Source organism: Nycticebus coucang, chromosome 10, assembly GCF_027406575.1.
Source record: "Nycticebus coucang isolate mNycCou1 chromosome 10, mNycCou1.pri, whole genome shotgun sequence".
Taxonomy (NCBI): domain Eukaryota; kingdom Metazoa; phylum Chordata; class Mammalia; order Primates; family Lorisidae; genus Nycticebus; species Nycticebus coucang.
This window is the reverse complement of record NC_069789.1, coordinates 85,224,613-85,242,194: the sequence shown is the minus strand read 5'-3', so window position 1 is coordinate 85,242,194 and position 17,582 is coordinate 85,224,613. Positions and strand designations below refer to the sequence as shown.

At 42.7% G+C, this 17,582-nt stretch overlaps 1 protein-coding gene across 3 annotated transcripts in view; it reads right to left on the bottom strand.

The window, feature by feature from the left end:
* ASTN1 (astrotactin 1) overlaps positions 1 to 17,582 on the bottom strand; it is a 335,437-nt gene that overhangs the window by 112,754 nt on the left and 205,101 nt on the right. For all 3 annotated transcript variants that reach the window (XM_053607621.1, XM_053607622.1, XM_053607623.1), the window contains exons 9-11: positions 15,776 to 15,850; positions 8,915 to 9,052; positions 7,599 to 7,749 (exon numbers count right to left, since the gene is read on the bottom strand). In XM_053607621.1, the coding sequence (XP_053463596.1) occupies positions 7,599 to 7,749; positions 8,915 to 9,052; positions 15,776 to 15,850 (364 nt within the window). The remainder of the gene's footprint in view (positions 1 to 7,598; positions 7,750 to 8,914; positions 9,053 to 15,775; positions 15,851 to 17,582) is intronic.

The following is a 17,582-nucleotide window of genomic DNA, read 5'->3' as shown; positions in this document are numbered from 1 at the left end:
ATGCCCCCAGCTTTATTTTTGTTACTAAGAACTGCCTTAGCTATACGGGGTTTTTTCCGGTTCCATACAAAACGCAGAATCATTTTTTCCAAATCTTGAAAGTACGATGTAGGTACTTTGATAGGAATGGCATTGAATAGGTAGATTGCTTTGGGAAGTATAGACATTTTAACAATGTTGATTCTTCCCATCCATGAGCATGGTATGTTCTTCCATTTGTTAATATCCTCTGCTATTTCCTTTCTGAGGATTTCATAGTTTTCTTTATAGAGGTCCTTCACCTCCTTCGTTAGGTATATTCCTAGGTATTTCATTTTCTTTGAAACTATGGTGAAGGGAGTTGTGTCCTTAATTAGCTTCTCATCTTGACTGTTATTGGTGTATACAAAGGCTACTGACTTGTGGACATTGATTTTATATCCTGAAACATTACTGTATTTTCTGATGACTTCTAGGAGTCTTGTGGTTGAGTCTTTGGGGTTCTCTAAGTATAAGATCATGTCGTCAGCAAAGAGGGAGAGTTTGACCTCCTCTGCTCCCATTTGGATTCCCTTTATTTCCTTGTCTTGCCTAATTGTATTGGCTAGAACTTCCAGCACTATGTTGAATAGTAAAGGTGACAGAGGACAACCTTGTCTGGTTCCAGTTCTAAGAGGAAAAGCTTTCAGTTTTACTCCATTCAGTAAAATATTGGCTGTGGGTTTGTCATAGATAGCTTCAATCAGTTTTAGAAATGTGCCACCTATGCCTATACTCTTCAGTGTTCTAATTAGAAAAGGATGCTGGATTTTATCAAATGCTTTTTCTGCATCTATTGAGAGGATCATGTGATCTTTATTTTTGCCTCTGTTAATATGGTGGATAACGTTTATGGACTTGCGTATGTTAAACCAGCCTTGCATCCCTGGGATGAAGCCTACTTGATCATGATGAATGACTTTTTTGATGATAAGCTGTAATCTATTGGCTAGGATTTTGTTGAGAATTTTTCCATCTATATTCATGAGTGAGATTGGTCTGAAGTTCTCCTTTTTGCTTGGGTCTTTTCCTGGTTTTGGTATCAGGGTGATGTTTGCTTCATAGAATGTGTTGGGGAAGATTCCTTCTTCCTCAATTTTTTGGAATAATTTCTGCAGTACAGGAATAAGCTCTTCCTTGAAGGTTTGATAGAATTCTGGAGTGAAGCCATCTGGACCAGGGCATTTTTTAGTTGGAAGCTTTTTTATTGTTTCTTTGATCTCAGTGCTTGAAATTGGTCTGTTCAGGAGGTCTATTTCTTCCTGGCTAAGTCTAGGGAGAGGGTGTGATTCCAAATATTGATCCATTTCCTTCACATTGTCAAATTTCTGGGCATAGAGTTTCTGGTAGTATTCAGAGATGATCTCTTGTATCTCTGTGGGATCAGTTGTTATTTCCCCTTTATCGTTTCTGATTGAGGTTATTAGAGATTTTACTTTTCTATTTCTAGTTAGTCTGGCCAATGGTTTATCTATTTTATTTATTTTTTCAAAAAACCAACTCCTTGTTTCATTAATTTTCTGAATGATTCTTTTGTTTTCAATTTCATTGATCTCTGATTTGATTTTGGATATTTCTTTTCTTCTACTGGGTTTAGGCTTAGATTGTTCTTCTTTTTCCAATTCCATAAGATCTCTTGTGAGATTGTTGATGTGCTCTCTTTCTGTTTTTCGAATGTAGGCATCTAAAGCGATGAATTTTCCTCTCAAAACTGCTTTTGCAGTATCCCACAGGTTTTGGTAGCTTGTGTCTTCATTGTTGTTATGCTCAAGGAAGTTAATGATTTCCTGTTTTATTTCTTCCTTCACCCATCTGTTATTCAACAGAAGATTGTTTAATTTCCATGCCTTTGGGTGGGGTTGAGCATTTTTGTTAGAGTTGAGTTCCATCTTTAGTGCCTTATGGTCTGAAAAGATACAAGGTAAAATTTCAATTCTTTTGATTCTGTTGATATTTGTTTTGTGTCCCAGGATATGATCAATTTTGGAGAATGTTCCATGGGGTGATGAGAAGAATGTATATTCTTTATCTTTGGGGTGGAGTGTTCTATATACGTCTATCAAGCATAGTTGGTCTAGGGTCTCATTTAAATCTCTTACATCTTTGTTTAATTTCTGTTTAGAGGATCTGTCCAGCTCTGTAAGAGGTGTGTTAAAGTCCCCTGTTATGATGGTATTATCAGATATCATATTGCTCAGACTGAGTAAGGTCTGCTTCAAGAATCTGGGAGCATTTAAATTGGGTGCATAAATATTTAGAATTGAAATGTCTTCTTGTTGTAGTTTTCCCTTGACCAATATAAAGTGACCATCTTTGTCTTTTTTGACTTTAGTTGCTTTAAATCCACATGTATCTGAAAATAAGATTGCAACTCCTCTTTTCTTCTGAATTCCATTTGCCTGAAAAATTGTCTTCCAACCCTTGACTCGGAGCTTTAATTTGTCTTTTGAAGCCAGGTGTGTTTCTTGCAGACAGCAAATGGATGGCTTGTGTTTTTTAATCCAGTCAGCCAATCTATGTCTCTTCAGTGGGGAATTCAAGCCATTAACATTTATTGAGATAATGGATAAGTGTGGTAGTATTCTATTCGTCTTATTTGGTGAGAGTCCATTGCTTAGTTTTATCTTTTGCATCAGTGTGGAGGTTAGGTTCTGTCCTTTGGTTTCTGAGTTCTTACTTTGCTGCTGATCCATTGTGGTGGTCAGTGTGCAGAACAGGTTGAAGTATTTCCTGTAGAGCTGGTCTTGTTGTGGCGAATTTCCTCAATGTTTGTATATCCGTAAATGATTTGATTTCTCCGTCAATTTTGAAGCTTAGCTTAGCAGGGTACAGAATTCTGGGCTGAAAATTGTTCTGTTTAAGTAGATTAAAGGTAGATGACCATTGTCTTCTTGCTTGGAAAGTTTCATTAGAGAAGTCTGTGGTAACTCTGATGGATTTGCCCCTGTAGGTCAACTGGCGCTTACTCCTGGCAGCTTGCAGAATCTTTTCTTTTGTCTTGACTTTGGACAGGTTCATCACAATGTGTCTTGGAGAAGCTCGGTTAGAGTTGAGGCGACCCGGGGTCCGATATCCTTCTGAAAGCAGTGTGTCAGAATCTTTGGTGATGTTTGGGAAATTTTCTTTTATAATATTCTCTAGTATGGCTTCCATTCCTCTGGGGCATTCTTCTTCCCCTTCTGGAATTCCTATAACTCGTATGTTGGAACGCTTCATAAAGTCCCATAATTCTGACAGTGAACGTTCTGCTTTCTCTCTCTTCTTTTCTGCCTCTTTTACTGTCTGAGTTATCTCAAGAACTTTGTCTTCTACCTCTGAAATTCTTTCTTCTGCATGGTCTAACCTGTTGCTGATACTTTCCATTGCATCTTTAAGTTCCCTAATTGACTGTTTCAGTTCCTTCAGCTCTGCTATATCCTTTTTATATTCTTCATATCGTTCATCTCTTATTTGATTCTGTTTTTGGATTTCCTTTTGGTTATTTTCCACTTTATTAGCAATTTCCTTCATTGTTTCCATCATTTCTTTCATTGTTTTCAACATGTGTATTCTAAATTCCCTTTCTGTCATTCCTAACATTTCTATACTGGTGGAATCATCTGCAGTAGCTACCTCATGGTCCCTTGGTGGGGTTGTTCTAGACTGGTTCTTCATGTTGCCTGGAGTTTTCTGCTGATTCTTCCTCATGAGTGATTTCTTTTATCTGTTTGCTTGCCCTAATTTTCCTTTCACTTCCTCTTGCTCTTTAAGTTCTTGTGCCTGTGGAAGTTGTGGGCGGGTTTAGACGGATTGAACACACGCGACCACTTGCCGGTTTTCCACGGATTTAGTCCTCCTCTTGGGGTCCAGAAGTCTCTCGCTGACTCCCTGTATCCTCATAGGAGTGATGATAGGCAGTTCCCACCAGCCAGAGACGCCTGGAGTCCTTTTTTTTAAATTTTTTAATTTAATTTAATTTTTTTTTATTGTTGGGGATTCATACACTGATTGCATTTGTTAGGTAAAGTCCCTCTTGCAATCATGTCTTGCCCCCAGAAGGTGTGACACACACCAAGGCCCCACCCCTCTCCCTCCTTCCCTCTCTCTGCTTTTCCTTCCCCCCCATAACCTTAATTGTCATTAATTGTCCTCATATCAAAATTGAGTACATAGGATTCATGCTTCTCCATTCTTGTGATGCTTTACTAAGAATAATGTCTTCCACTTCCATCCAGGTTAATAGGAAGGATGTAAAGTCTCCATTTTTTTTTTTTGAGACAGAGCTTCAAGCTGTTGCCCTGGGTAGAGTGCTGTGGCATCATAGCTCACAGCAACCTCAAACTCCTGGGCTCAAGCCAGTCTCCTGTCTCTGCCTCCCAAGTATCTGGGACTACAGGTGCCTGCCACAATGCCCGGCTATTTTTTGGTTGCAGCCGTCATTGTTGTTTCGCGGGCCCAGGCTGGATTCGAACCCGCCAGCTCAGGTGTATGTGGCTGGCACCTTAGCCGCTTGAGCCACAGGTGCCAAGCCAAGTCTCCATTTTTTTTAATAGCTGAATAGTATAGCAGAAATCCTTATAAGCGGAGAAGAGAGGTATAATTGGAGAATGGGAGATGTGCTATAAAAAATTGTCAGAAAAATATACTGTTGCTGGCTTTAAAGATGGAGGAAGGGGGCTATGAGCTAAGAAATTGGGGTACACTCTAGAAGCTGGAAAAGGTGAGAAAATAGATTTCCTCGAGAGCCTCCAGAAGGGAATGCCACTCTGGTAACACCTTGGTGTTAGCCCAGTGAGACCCACGTTCGATTTTTATCCACAGAGTTGTAAGATAATGAATCTGTGTAGCTTTAAGCTGCTAATGTTACAGCAGCAGTAAGGTGACACAGCACCCGTGAAGGGCCCCATAGGGCTCTAGGCAAAGAGAACTATTGCTCTTCTGTTCATGGACGGGGACCACAGCTCCCACATTGCAGATGAGGACAACCATAAGATGTGCTCACCAGTGGTGGGGCGCTGACCTCAGCTCGCAGAACTTCCTGAAATTTCAGCAATCCACAGCTGCTGGACAGTAGTCTAGTTTGGGACCGTGCAATTGGGGTTTGTACAGGTCTATGCCTTTCACGGCTGTTTGTTTCCTGTCCTCAGAGAGTATATAAACAACATGGTAATTAACTGGGTAGCAATTAACCCTGTGGGAGTCCATGCATAACTGAGAAACGTGCCCTGTTTCCTAGAAAGAATGAAGGTTGAGCAGGCCATGGGGCCCAGACGTGCTTCCCGCCTGTCTGGTCAGGATTGTCAGGAAAATAAGGAGATACTCGCTCTGTCTCTGCCTGCTTCTCTGCCCCTTTTGCAGGTTCCTAAAGGGCCAGCATGTTCCAGTCTCTCATCTTTTTCTCCTTTCACAAAGGAGACCTACCTTGGGAAGCCTTTCAGTTCAGCACCTAGAAGACTGAATGGGCGGGCGTATGCGGAGAAGCAGAAGGCAGGCTGGTTCTCAAACCGCAGTCACTGCCTCTGCTGCCTCTGTCCCTGGTCTACTTCCAGATGACAAAGGACGACTCTGCTAATAAATGAGGGCTTTGGGGCAGCTCTGAAGCCCACAGGAGTCAGGTCAGGCTCAAAGTCCAGTCTCTGGTCTTCTCACTAGAGTGACAGTGCATGATGGGACACATCCCCTCTCACCCGTCGTCCTCCTGCCTCGGGATCGCATGCTTCACAGTCAATAAGAAACATTGAACTCAGTGTGCCTGCCAATCTGCCTGCCTCCTCCTTCTCCAGGAGCCATGTAGACCAGTGACTTCAAAGTATTATGCTAATGCAAAGTACGGGTATAATTGGGTGACTTTCTGCAGTGGCTCCAGTTCTAAAATGCAGCAGCCTTATCGCAAATGCATATTCATCAGAACTATTCTTGCTAGCACTGTCTCACAGATCACAGTGTTAAAAGTACAAAAATCCATCGGCACAGCTACGTGCCAAGTAAAAGGGGCTAGGACCACCAACAGAAGGCATCTGACAGGCAAGCCCTGAGGAGCTCCGGAAGAGGCAGAGACGCAGCGGGAAGGGGAGAGCCTATCCCCGTGTGTGTGTGCATTTGGATGCATATGCATGCTCAGACTCGTGTGGGCGTGGCTAACACACCTGTGCACATACACAGGGTCAGTACTTAGAATGACCCCAGAGAAGAATGAGAAATGAAAGGTTGCAATCTGGATGAAGAAACGGAGACTGAATAGTTAAAAAAAAAAAAGTCTCAGCTGAGAGCTCCATTAGAGAATGAAATTGTCTCCTGGGAGACCCAGTTGAGTCTTGGTGCTTGAGGCATGTGAATGTGGACAGCCAAAGGGAGGAGAGCCCTGTAGGAGGTCAGCTTTCTTCCTGGCCACCTCTGGAAGGCATGGGCTAAAGATCATCTTTCTTTGTATTTTCCTGGTTGTTCTCTGTGTTCTTCCTGCCCCTCTTCCTACCGACTCCCCAGCTCTCTCTTTCCATTTTCTCATCTTCCCATAGGGCTGGGAGAGTTCCACCAGGACAGTAGGCACATATATCCTTCTTTGACTGAGAACAGTTCCCTGAGCAGAACAGGTGCTCTGAGACAGGGAAGAGGGGAGTTAAAAAATGGTACCAACTCAGCATGCTCACAGCTTTCTCCTGCTCTGGGTCCCCCACACAGCACAGCTGCCAGAAGCAAGATGGGACCAGCTCCTCGCTAGAGCTGAAAGCTCCTGGCCTTCCCTATTAACACTGTAGAACCACAAGTCCTAGTCAATCATCCCCCCCCTCTTCTGCTCTCACTCTGCCTGGCTTCTCTGAATCTGTCCCATTTCCTCTCCTCTCTTGAGGATTGCATCATTCTGCCCTTTAGAGAAAGGAGGGCTGGAAAGAGGCAATAGTGTTGATGGGTATGAGAAACATGAGAATGGTGGACATAAAAGAGCCAGCAGCCAAAGCGGAAGACTCTTTCTGCTCCTGCGTGTCCATCTGCCTGCGCAGTGCAATAGTCTTCACATCCATGGTATGGGGAATGTCTTACTCTACTCCAGCCCAAATCCTCTTACAAGTTAATAGAATCACTTATTTTAAAGGTAGCCAAAGTCGATAGAGCTGATAACAAAGTAGAAACCTACCTTTGGAGAAGCAGGAGCTCGCTGCTGTGGTCACAAAGGGAATGCATTTTTATTGTTATTATTTCTCTACCATTCCTGGAATAACTTACTTCTTTTATCTCTCTAGCTTTAGGTAGGCTTCTCCTACAATTTCCTATTACATTTAGCATTAAGGTCATACTATCAAGCAATGAATTAGTTCTCAAATAGTTCTCATCAACTCAAGACTAGAAATAAAGAGTCATGTCATATAATTCATGAAATTTCCTTTGGACAGTCATTATACCCATAGCAGGTGCTCCATAAATACTTCTCAATTACTAGTGATGAGCTCCTCATCTCTATCAAGAGAAAACCCCTAATTTACAGAAGGTGGTGTTATATGTGGGGATCATGGCACATTCTTGTCTATACACCTGCTCTGTGTCTCACCCTGTGCCTTCCCTCCGCATCCCCCAAATGAACTACTAGCTTGGAAGGGCAGACCTACCACACAACCAGTGGAGTCCAGCTTGCGATCTGAAATGCAACGGAAATTCTTACTGCAACCCCCATTATCTTTGCTGCAGTCACGCACGGGCCCAAAGGAATCTAAGAGAACCTCCAGGCTGTCAAAAGAGGATGAAGTCATCAGCTCTTCTCTGTGGGGAGATACAGTGAGAAATAGGGAGAAGTCAAAGAGTGTCCAGAAGCAACAAGTAGTGTTACATCCCACTTTCCTATCTGGTCAACTGCATCATGTCTCACTCTTTCTTATTAAAAAAAAAAAAAAAACAAAGTGAAGATCAACCAGCTCCAAGCCTTGAACTAACAAATTACGGACATTCTCCATATCTGGGAAGTGAGCCAAAACTGTAACGCCTGGTCAAAGAAAGAGGTCTCATTTTCATCACACTGGTTAATATAGCCTCCCTGGCATTTTCTTAGTTATTGTGTTAAGACATTCACATTCTACATTTACTAAGTTTCACATATACCCTTGTAAAACAGTCTATAAAACCAGTGTATGGTGAAAAAAAATAAAATAAAATAAAAATAAAAATAAACCCTCTGCTGCATGAAGAGGAGAGGCTTCTCCCCTTCTCTGCCAAAGTGAAATGGGGCCCTTTGCATATGAGACTGCTATTTTCTCAGATTGCATGCCTTCCTTGTGAATAGCCCAAATAATACACTTATAATTGTGCTAAAAAAAAAAAAAAAGAAAAAGAAAGAAAGAGGTCTAAACTTGGCATGGAAATTAACATTTTATTGCCTGCCAGTCCTTAGGGTATAAGGGAAGTACTTACAAAGTCTAATTTTATGTCTTCTTCCAGTGAATGAGCCTTGGGTATGCAATATTGACCCAAGTAAAGGACAGATCCCAGAACCAAGTGTGGGAAATTTGAAGGACACCTACCAATTTCTCCCTTCAACTTGTGTGATTCCTTTCTCAGTACTTGTTCTCAGCACCTGGAACCCTTGAGTAGTTTCTTGCTCTGCCTCAGCTTTGAGGTCAGATACACTTGACTTCCTCAGCTTCACTTCACCTCCCTAGACTCACCTGACCACCCCAAACTCACCCGACCTCCTCAGATTCACCTGAGCTCCCCAACCTCACTTGACCTCCCCACACTCACCTGACCTCCCCACACTCACCTGACCTCTCCAGACTCACCTGACTTCCCCAGAGTCACTTGACTTCCCCACACTCACCTGACCTCCCCAGATTCACCTGACTTCCCTAAACTCACTTGACCTCCTCACACTCAGCCAATCTCCTCAGATTCACCTGACTTCCCCAGACTCACCTGACCTCCCCAGACTAACCTGACCTCCACAGCATCCTCCATCACAGTCATGTCCGTCTTGCATTTTGCTGATGGATTGATGGCCAGTTCCGCTGGTGGAATCACAAAGCTCTTGCTGAGGGGCAACCACATGCCCTCTCCCAGGGTGTAGGTGAATCTGTAGGGACACCAGCACCACTGGTCATGACTGGGGGACAACCACCCTGCTGGGAGGCCTGGCCTTCTCCCCAGCTGCATCTTTCTACACCCAGCATTACTCTTCAGAAAGGGAGCTGAGTGGCATTTTATGGATGTGATGACTACATCCCAAGGAGGCAGAGTGGCTGACCCTCGCCCATGTGACCAGACAGCTGGAGAACTGATGATGTTCTCCTCTCACTTGCTGTTAGAAATGGTATTGATCAAATCATAAAAAGTAAGTTTCAGCTTTATTCAGATTTGAAGCTGGGCTTCCCCTGTCTTGAGTCAGACATAATTGTTGGCATTTTAATTGAAGAGATATGCCAGCCTTCCACCACCCCCAGCCCACAGCTGCAGACTCACAGTGGCAGGGATGGCATCTCTCTCTGCCTGGAGGAACCCTAACAGGGAAAAGAAAAGGAAAAAGCTCCCCTTCTCTGGCTTTTGTGTGGTGGGAACAGAAATGACTGAGCCTCCAGGGAGGAAAGAAGAGGGGATGAACAGGAACAAAACAGGGCCAGATTTATTCTCCACACTCCTACCTACACCCATATCTAAAGGCACTAACCCTTGGGATACAGGGAAGATTTTTTTTTTATTCTTATTACAAGGGCTAAAAGGAATAAAAGATTCCGCATTTCAAGGGAAAGCTTAAGAAAACCATGAGAGATGATTTGTTTATTTATTCATTCATTTCATTTCAAAGGCATTCAAATGCTCTGTGTTCATAGTCAAAAATAGCCTTGGGATAAAAGCCAGTGTGGGTGGGATATCAAGAGGTTGTGCAGTCTGGCATCCCAGCTCTCCTAAGATGGGGGAAGGAACAAGGGAAGGATGCTCACAATTAATGGAACCAGGCACTGGGCTCTATTAGCATGCAGGCCAAGAGCACTCCTTGAGAATCCTGCATCTTACTCCTCCCTAGTCCAACACACTCTCCTCTCACCTCCCCAGGCTGCCTGAGATGCTAAGAAGCCAGACTGATAATTGGAGACCTTTCATTTTTAAAAAATATAGCCCTCTCATGAATGCTGATCACAGAACAGACCCACCAAGTGGGTTTCCACACACGACTCTCTGCACTTGAGCAACTGGAAAGGGTGGGGATATGCCAGCTTAATACAGGGGAGCCCCTGGGCAGAGGTAGAGCCATTAAGAGGGATGTGAGCAGGATTTAGGAGGTTTCTTTCCCATTTCCCACCTGAGTCTTGGTCCTTAGCTTCTCTAACCCATTGGGTGAACCTCTGTATGAAGCAGAATTAAATTGTCAGAGATCCCTCTTGCTCTGAAAGAGGTACTGGAATCTTCCCACCCACGGGGCTGCAGGTCACCCATTGAGGAGCCTGCAGCAGGGAAGCAAAGCCTATTTCCCAGAAGACAAAAGACCACCCCTTCTGTGAGTAACTGGCAAAATTAAAGGTATGACAGCCCCTTTTTTCCCTCCCTTTCTCTGTCTCTCTCTCTGTGTCTGTCTTACACACACACTTATTTTACCTTCCAATAAGACTAAGGAGCCCATTTAAGATAATGATTACCTCAAGGTATCTGGAACATGGGACTTAAGGACAGATGTGAATTGAAGGAAACAACCTCTAAAAATTTGTATGATTTCGCTATGCATTTCATAATGGATGTTCTTGAGATGGGAACATTATAAAAGGCAAGCTATGGGTAGGGGGGTAACCATCACTCCTACATTGTTTCAGAGAGAACATCTACTCATTTGAATGGTACCAAGGAGGAGGCAGTTTATTGAACCTAGAAATGAGTTTTTGTTTTCTGTTTTAGTTTTAAAATTACAATTTTTGCATTAATGCAAAGGAACAAATCTGTGACCTGTAGTTTATAATTTATGTAACAGATGTGAGGAAGCTGTTGGCAGTTCTAGCACATTTCTGATGGTTAATTTTTCTTTCAGAAGAGGAGGCTCCATGGCCATCCATCTTACAGTTTTCCCTTCTTTCACTGCATACAGTAATATTCCTGAGGGAAGAGCACATCACATCTTCCCCCCACTTAAGCTGTTATGGCACCCCATACCCACAGGACAAAGTTCCATCCCCAAAGAGGTCAGCCCCAATCACTTCCTCTCCTTCTTCTTTCATCAAATCCTGCTTCTGACTCTGTGCTCTTACATGAGATCTGACTATAATTACTGAAGTCGTCCTGCTTTTCTCTCCTCTTTGGTTTTGCTCCTAATATTCCTTCTTCCTGGATTCTCCTCCCTCTATTCTTTCCCTAATTCCTCATTTTAAGACTCAGTTAAGGCCCTGCCCCTTCCACAAAGCACCCTTCCTAGGACCTTCATCCACAAGTATCAGGCGCAGCAAGAAACTCTCCTCTGTGCATCTGCACCAAGTCCCTTGCTGCTCCTGAATACTGAATTGTACTTGTCTTTTCATGAATCCATCACCACTTGCAAGAATGTGCACTCTTGGACAGCAGAAGACAGTTCTGTGTCATCTTACTATCCCCACTGCTTAACACAATTTCTGGCCCAAGGAGGCCATTCTTTCAATAAATTGACTGATGAATAAGCAGATGTTGTTAAGTTGTTTAGTTTGCACAAGATTTTAAAGGCTGCAACCTCAATGTTCAAATTTAAAGGTGGAAGCAGTTGTGAAGATTATCCTTCCTGTAGAGCAAGATATGGGTTTGCCTCCAGGTTTAAATGGATTTAAAAGTCAAGAAGGATCTGGGTTTGACATTGTGAGGAGCTTCCTAAGTGTACGGAAGCTCTTGGGACACTGCCACTGCACTGCACCCAGTCAACAAAAAAACTAGTGTTTGATAGGGTCAAGGTAAATCCCAGTAGGGGAAGAAAAGTCAGGTGTGGGGGAAACTGATCCTTACTGAGAACTCTCACAGGGGCAGGTGCTCTGTACAACTGCCTCATTTATTCCTACAACAGCCCCCCCTTTGAGGTTGCTCACTTGCCCCCATTTTACCAACTTACTAACTAATACTTTAAGAAAGTTTGTTACCTCCTCAAGGTCACTCTTCTATAAATGGGAAAATTGTAATTGGTCTTATTCTCAGGTATGGATCGCAGCAGCTTTCCAGCCCATGCTAGCTCAGGCCTATGAAATTCTAAAGTTTTCTTTCATCTGCAAAATCTACTGAGTAAATCCAAAAACCAAATATAGAACCAACTGTCAGAGAAAAGCTGTGTCCTAAAATCTCATCTGTCCCTCATTCATGCAGATTTGGCAGGAACAACTTCAAAAAGCCACCCAAGAGAAGTTGGGTGAGCATCTGGAATGCTTTCCTGGGTTGGGCCCTCTCTTGTGACAGCTGGTGGTGACCAATGCAGCTGATGGCTCAGCTGTATGCTGGTCCTGCACATGGCCCTCTTGAACTAGAGCTTGAAATTTCTGTTCAGAAATAAACATGCATCACAGAGCACTGGAGAGAATAAGCCTGTGCTTTGACCATGGCTTGGCATGAAATGGAATGTGGGAAAACTGAACAATAGCTCTTGACCTGGCATCTCCACTCTTTCCCAGAGGGGGCATTATAGGATGAGATATTGCTCCCAGGAATGCAGGTACTAACTTTGGAAGAAGGTCTCTGAGGGGTCAATTCATCAGAACTGATCCCTTCTACTACAGTCTGGTAGAATGCAGGGGTCCTAGCCATCATGGAAAGGACTTCTTGAACACTAAAATGGATTTGGTGAGATTTAGTAGGGAGCTTCAGGGTCCTCTTGGATCCTTTGAGTAGTTTTGACTCCTCGCAGGTTATTTGGCATTTCAGATTACCAAGGTTAGGTGGAACATCAAGGTTTTTTCCTAGTCTGAGTTCATGGGTTCAAGTCCTTAGGACATAACTGAAAAGTTCATCTACAGGTATCTATTGAAGCCTGGAGTATTCCCAACTAGTAAGCGCCTGTGGATCAAAGGAGTAGGGCGCTGGCCCAATATGCCAGAGGTGGCAGGTTCAAACCCATCCCTGGCCAAAAACTGAAAAAAAAAATAAATAAATAAAAAAGATAGATAGTAAATATTTAAAGCTGTATAGAAAACTACTCTTTCCCTCAAGAAGACAACCACTTCGCTGGGGAAAAAAATAGACAATTTAAAAATAAACGTGAAATAAAATAATTGGCAAGTAAATATTAAGGTTAGTATGTCATAGAAATTTGGAGGAGGAAAAGTCATTGTAGATTGCTGTAGTAGACTGGAGAAGTTTTAGAGCAGTGTATTTCAATTCTGGCTATAGATTAGAATCACCATGGTACTTTTAAAAAACACTCATGACCTGACAACACCTCCCAGAACTTCAGAATTAATTGATTTGTGCTGGGTAAGATCACTAATCATTTTTAAAGCACACTGGACACACATAGAGGGCCAGGGTTGGAGACCCCTTCCTAGGTGAGAATGTAAATTCTTGAAGTCGGGAACTACCTCAGTTATATTTGTTTGGTGATCTTCACAGCATCTAAAACAGTGCCTTGCAATAGTAGGTGTTCAGTAGATTAGGGGTTGGTTGAGACTTGTTCTGGACCACGAAAACAAGTAGTATTTATATTAAGAGGAGAATGTGAATTCTTGCTAGAGGAAAGGGTTTGAGCAAATGTACCATGTGGAGGATATTCAAGTGATTGGGGACAGTGGATCAGTTAGAAGACAGCATCAATTGAGAATGGAAAGTTCTATAGGGACGAGCAGCTTATTTAAAGGGAGTATGCTGGCATTCAGCAGTGGAAAGATTTGAATATCAGGATTTATATTTTACCCCATAGTCCAGGAAAATGTGAAAAGGCTAAAACATGAGTGAACAGAGGAACAAATAAATAGCTAATTATAGTCACTGAACAGGTCATAAAATTTTCCAGAGTGGCCATTGGTAATGGTTCACTCATATTATAGAGTAGTCCAATTAAAGTTCCTAGTGCCTGAAATAAGCAGACCACTACCCATTGCTTTCATTTGAGAGATCAGTTTGTTGTCATGTTAGGGACTAGAATTGTAATGACTTACTGACTAACCCTGGCTCCTGAGAGAATTGACCTCATGGCTCAAACTCCACAACTGGTCCCCACTATAGTACTTGGGTATCACATGTAGTTAGCAGCCAATAATTGTGGGGGGAAATGGTGTTTGTGGGGTTGGAAACACAGTTTTTATTCAGGTTCTACTTTAATAGTCATTTCATTAAGGCCCTTGTTTTTCAAAGTGTTAGTTTCTGAATTTTAGGGAACAGGAAAATTATCCACATTAATCAGCCAGACTCCACCAGGCTTCCCACCTGCCTAGTCTTTATCATCCTCTGAATGTCCTGGAGGACCAGGACTAGAAGAAAAGGAGAAAAAGTCAGCCAAACAATAAATCGCTGTTGGGAAGTTTTAATGTCCAAGTTACAGTCTAAGGAAGATTGCTGATATCTCCCGCAGCACAAATCCTCAAAAGTTCCCTGCAACCAGTGCCGTTAATGTGACCCAGCTTGCCCTGGAAGTGATACTCTGGGGAGAGAAGTGCAAGGGCAGGCCCACTGATGGGGTGGTTCTGTACATCTGAACTAGCTAGGAGCATGCCTCAGGAGAACACCACAGCAGCCAAGCTCAGTCCATCCCAAACTACTAGGAGGAGCAACAGAAGCTCTGCAGAAGAGTGAGCTCCAGGAGGCAAATGCAGGAGAAAAAATTCACACACAGGCCAGGAGAGGATGACAGGGAGGATCTGGGAGGGGGCTTGAGATAGTGGCAGTGAACTCAGTGGACATGAGACTCAGCAAACCCTACGGGTGCAGTGAAAAGGAAGTAAGTTTTCCATTTGCTTCACGCTGCTCACCATTCCTCTGACAAAGGCGGCAGTATCTGGATTCATCCTCTGCCATCAGCCACTGGTGCAGGAATACTCGCTTCCTTTACTAGAGGGCTTGCTGGCCAAGGGAGATGTATTCATGTCCGTGCTGCCAGGCCAAGCACCACCTCTGGCACTTAGTAGGCACTCAGCAAAGATATATGAAGGACAGATTGACAAAATGAATGAATGATGAGAAATAGTGTCCCTAGAAAGTGTAGTATGAATTCTGCGTTGTGAATGTCCAGTAACTCACGGTGGCTGGCTCTCAAATTCTTCTTCTGCTCGTGAGCCTTTCAAACACATGCTATTACCAGATATTTAAATAGAAATCTGGGAGGATCTAGAAGCATCTAATTTTATCAGGAGGGTAGTAAGGAAATAATAATAATAATGAGGAGGAGGAGGAGGTAAAGTTTTCAGAAGAAGGCTAGAGCAGGAGAGATTGATTTTGAACAACTTAAGATGCTACGAGAAGGTACAAATTAGATGCAAAATGGAGAGGCAGGAGCTGACATGTTAACTGCCTGCATGTGTCAGTTTTTGTGCCAGGGACTCTTCCTGATTATCCCTCACAACAATCCAGCCAGGAGTGTAATGCAGACCCATCTAACACATGCAGAAACTGGAGGCTCTAAGAGGTTAGTTAATTGCCGAGGCTCACAGAGCTAGTAGGGAAGGAAGCCAGGACCTGCAGAGAATCTGTTTAACTTCAGAGTCCTCTATGTTGTCACTGGGCATGATTTAGGGACAAAGCGCTTTTGCTACCAGACAGGCAGAACAACTAAGAGTCTTTGCTATTTTGTGCCTCATCACTAGGGAAGTCAGTTCAGTGGGAAGTAAGATGTAGAGCTTGCAGACATACGCAAGCAAGTCCTTAGATGACCACTTACCTGAATATTTTATCAGAGGGCTGCTCTCCCAAAACCAGGTCAAAGCCTCGCTGAAATATCGTGTAAGGCCAAGGCCTAAAAGAAGGAACGCCATTCAGTTAAAGTCAAATCAACAAACACCCGCTGAACACACACTTTGTGTCAGACACCATGCTAGGTTGTACAGACCCAGCAATGAAAAGGACATGTCCCCTGTCCCCAAGAAGCTCAGGAATGTGAGTTGACATGTGGCCTTGAATCCTAGAACCTGACCAAGAGCAGGATCCATGTAAAAATCAATGAAATGCTACGAAAATGGACTTTGATAAACATGACAATCAGAACTACATGTAGGGTAAAATTATACTTAAGTGGACCTCACATGTTCATAATTCATGGTCCTTCAGATGTAGATTTAAGGAAATCTAGCTCGGCCTCCCTTAAGACAGAGCAACAGCACAATTTCTTCAGATAGCTCTGGAATCAAACCCTATTCCGGTATTGAACCAACTGTCTGACTTTGAGCAGATGATTTGCTTTGCTCAGCCTAATTCCTTTATTTGTAAACACAGGGTTAAGAAATGGTATCTACCCAATGGATCATTGTGAAAAATTAAGCAAACTTCTCAGGGCAAGGACCACAGCTCATACAGAGTTTTCAACCTGTTTCCTTATTCAAAATGACTATGGTCTCTGAGTCTTTCACAGGTACCAAATGTTTTCAGGCATTTTAATGTCACATATTCAAACATGAAACAAATGAAATGGAATTGGCAAATGATTCTTAACTATAAGACTTCTAGTGAATACCTATTGTCACATGTACTAGAAAGTAACAAAACTATTTCTTTTAAACAGTGTATATATTTTTATGAACCCAGATAGTGAAACGCGAAGTTATTTACTCATTAAGGCAAGAGCCAGTAGGACCCAGATCTTGTGTTGAGAACTGAGCTACTGCCCAAACACACTAGAGGAGCTCAAGTCTTCTAACTAACCCGATGATTGACAATTTCACTGTAGACGTGCCTTTAGTTTTCAAGGACTACAGAAAGTCAGAAGAATAAATCATCATTACTGATTGGGGCTAAATTTAATATTAGGAGTTAACATGGTTGGTTTTCAGGGCAGGGAGTACATCACCCAACAGAGGGCATTTTGGGAAATTCATGGCCTTTGTTGAATGACACAATGATTGGGACAGGGGCAGGCATTACTGGCCCCTATCTTTAGGGGGCTCAGGACAGTTCTGGACAGCAAATACTGTCCCCATGTCCTCTAAGCTTCTGAGTGCCATGGAGGACATTTAGTTAGGTGTTGAAAATTTGTTTCTAATGACCTAAGCCTAGATGCTAACCTCATTTACATATAAGCACAGAGTAGCTTGTACAGTGTCAATACAGGGTGAATTTACTAGGTACACAGCTATTACGTAAACTGAGAGATGACTGCACATTTTTTTCTTTTTTTATTGCAATAGATTTAAGAGTCATAAGTGTTTTTTGTTACATGGTTGAATTTTATAATGCTCAAGGGCTTTTAACATGCCTATCACCGGAATAGTGTATATTGTACATAAAAAGTTGACTTTTATCCCTCACTCCCCATCCACCCTCTCCCCTTCTTAGTTGTGCATATCCACTATGCCATTTTATGACCATACATACCCCTCATTTATGTACTTATAAGTGGTATTTGTTTTTTCATTCCTGGGATGATACTTCACTTAAAATAACAGTCTCTAGTTTCATCCAAGTCGCTGCAAAAGTCATTATTTCAATCCTTTTTATGGCTGAGTAGTACTCCATGGTATATAAATATATTACAT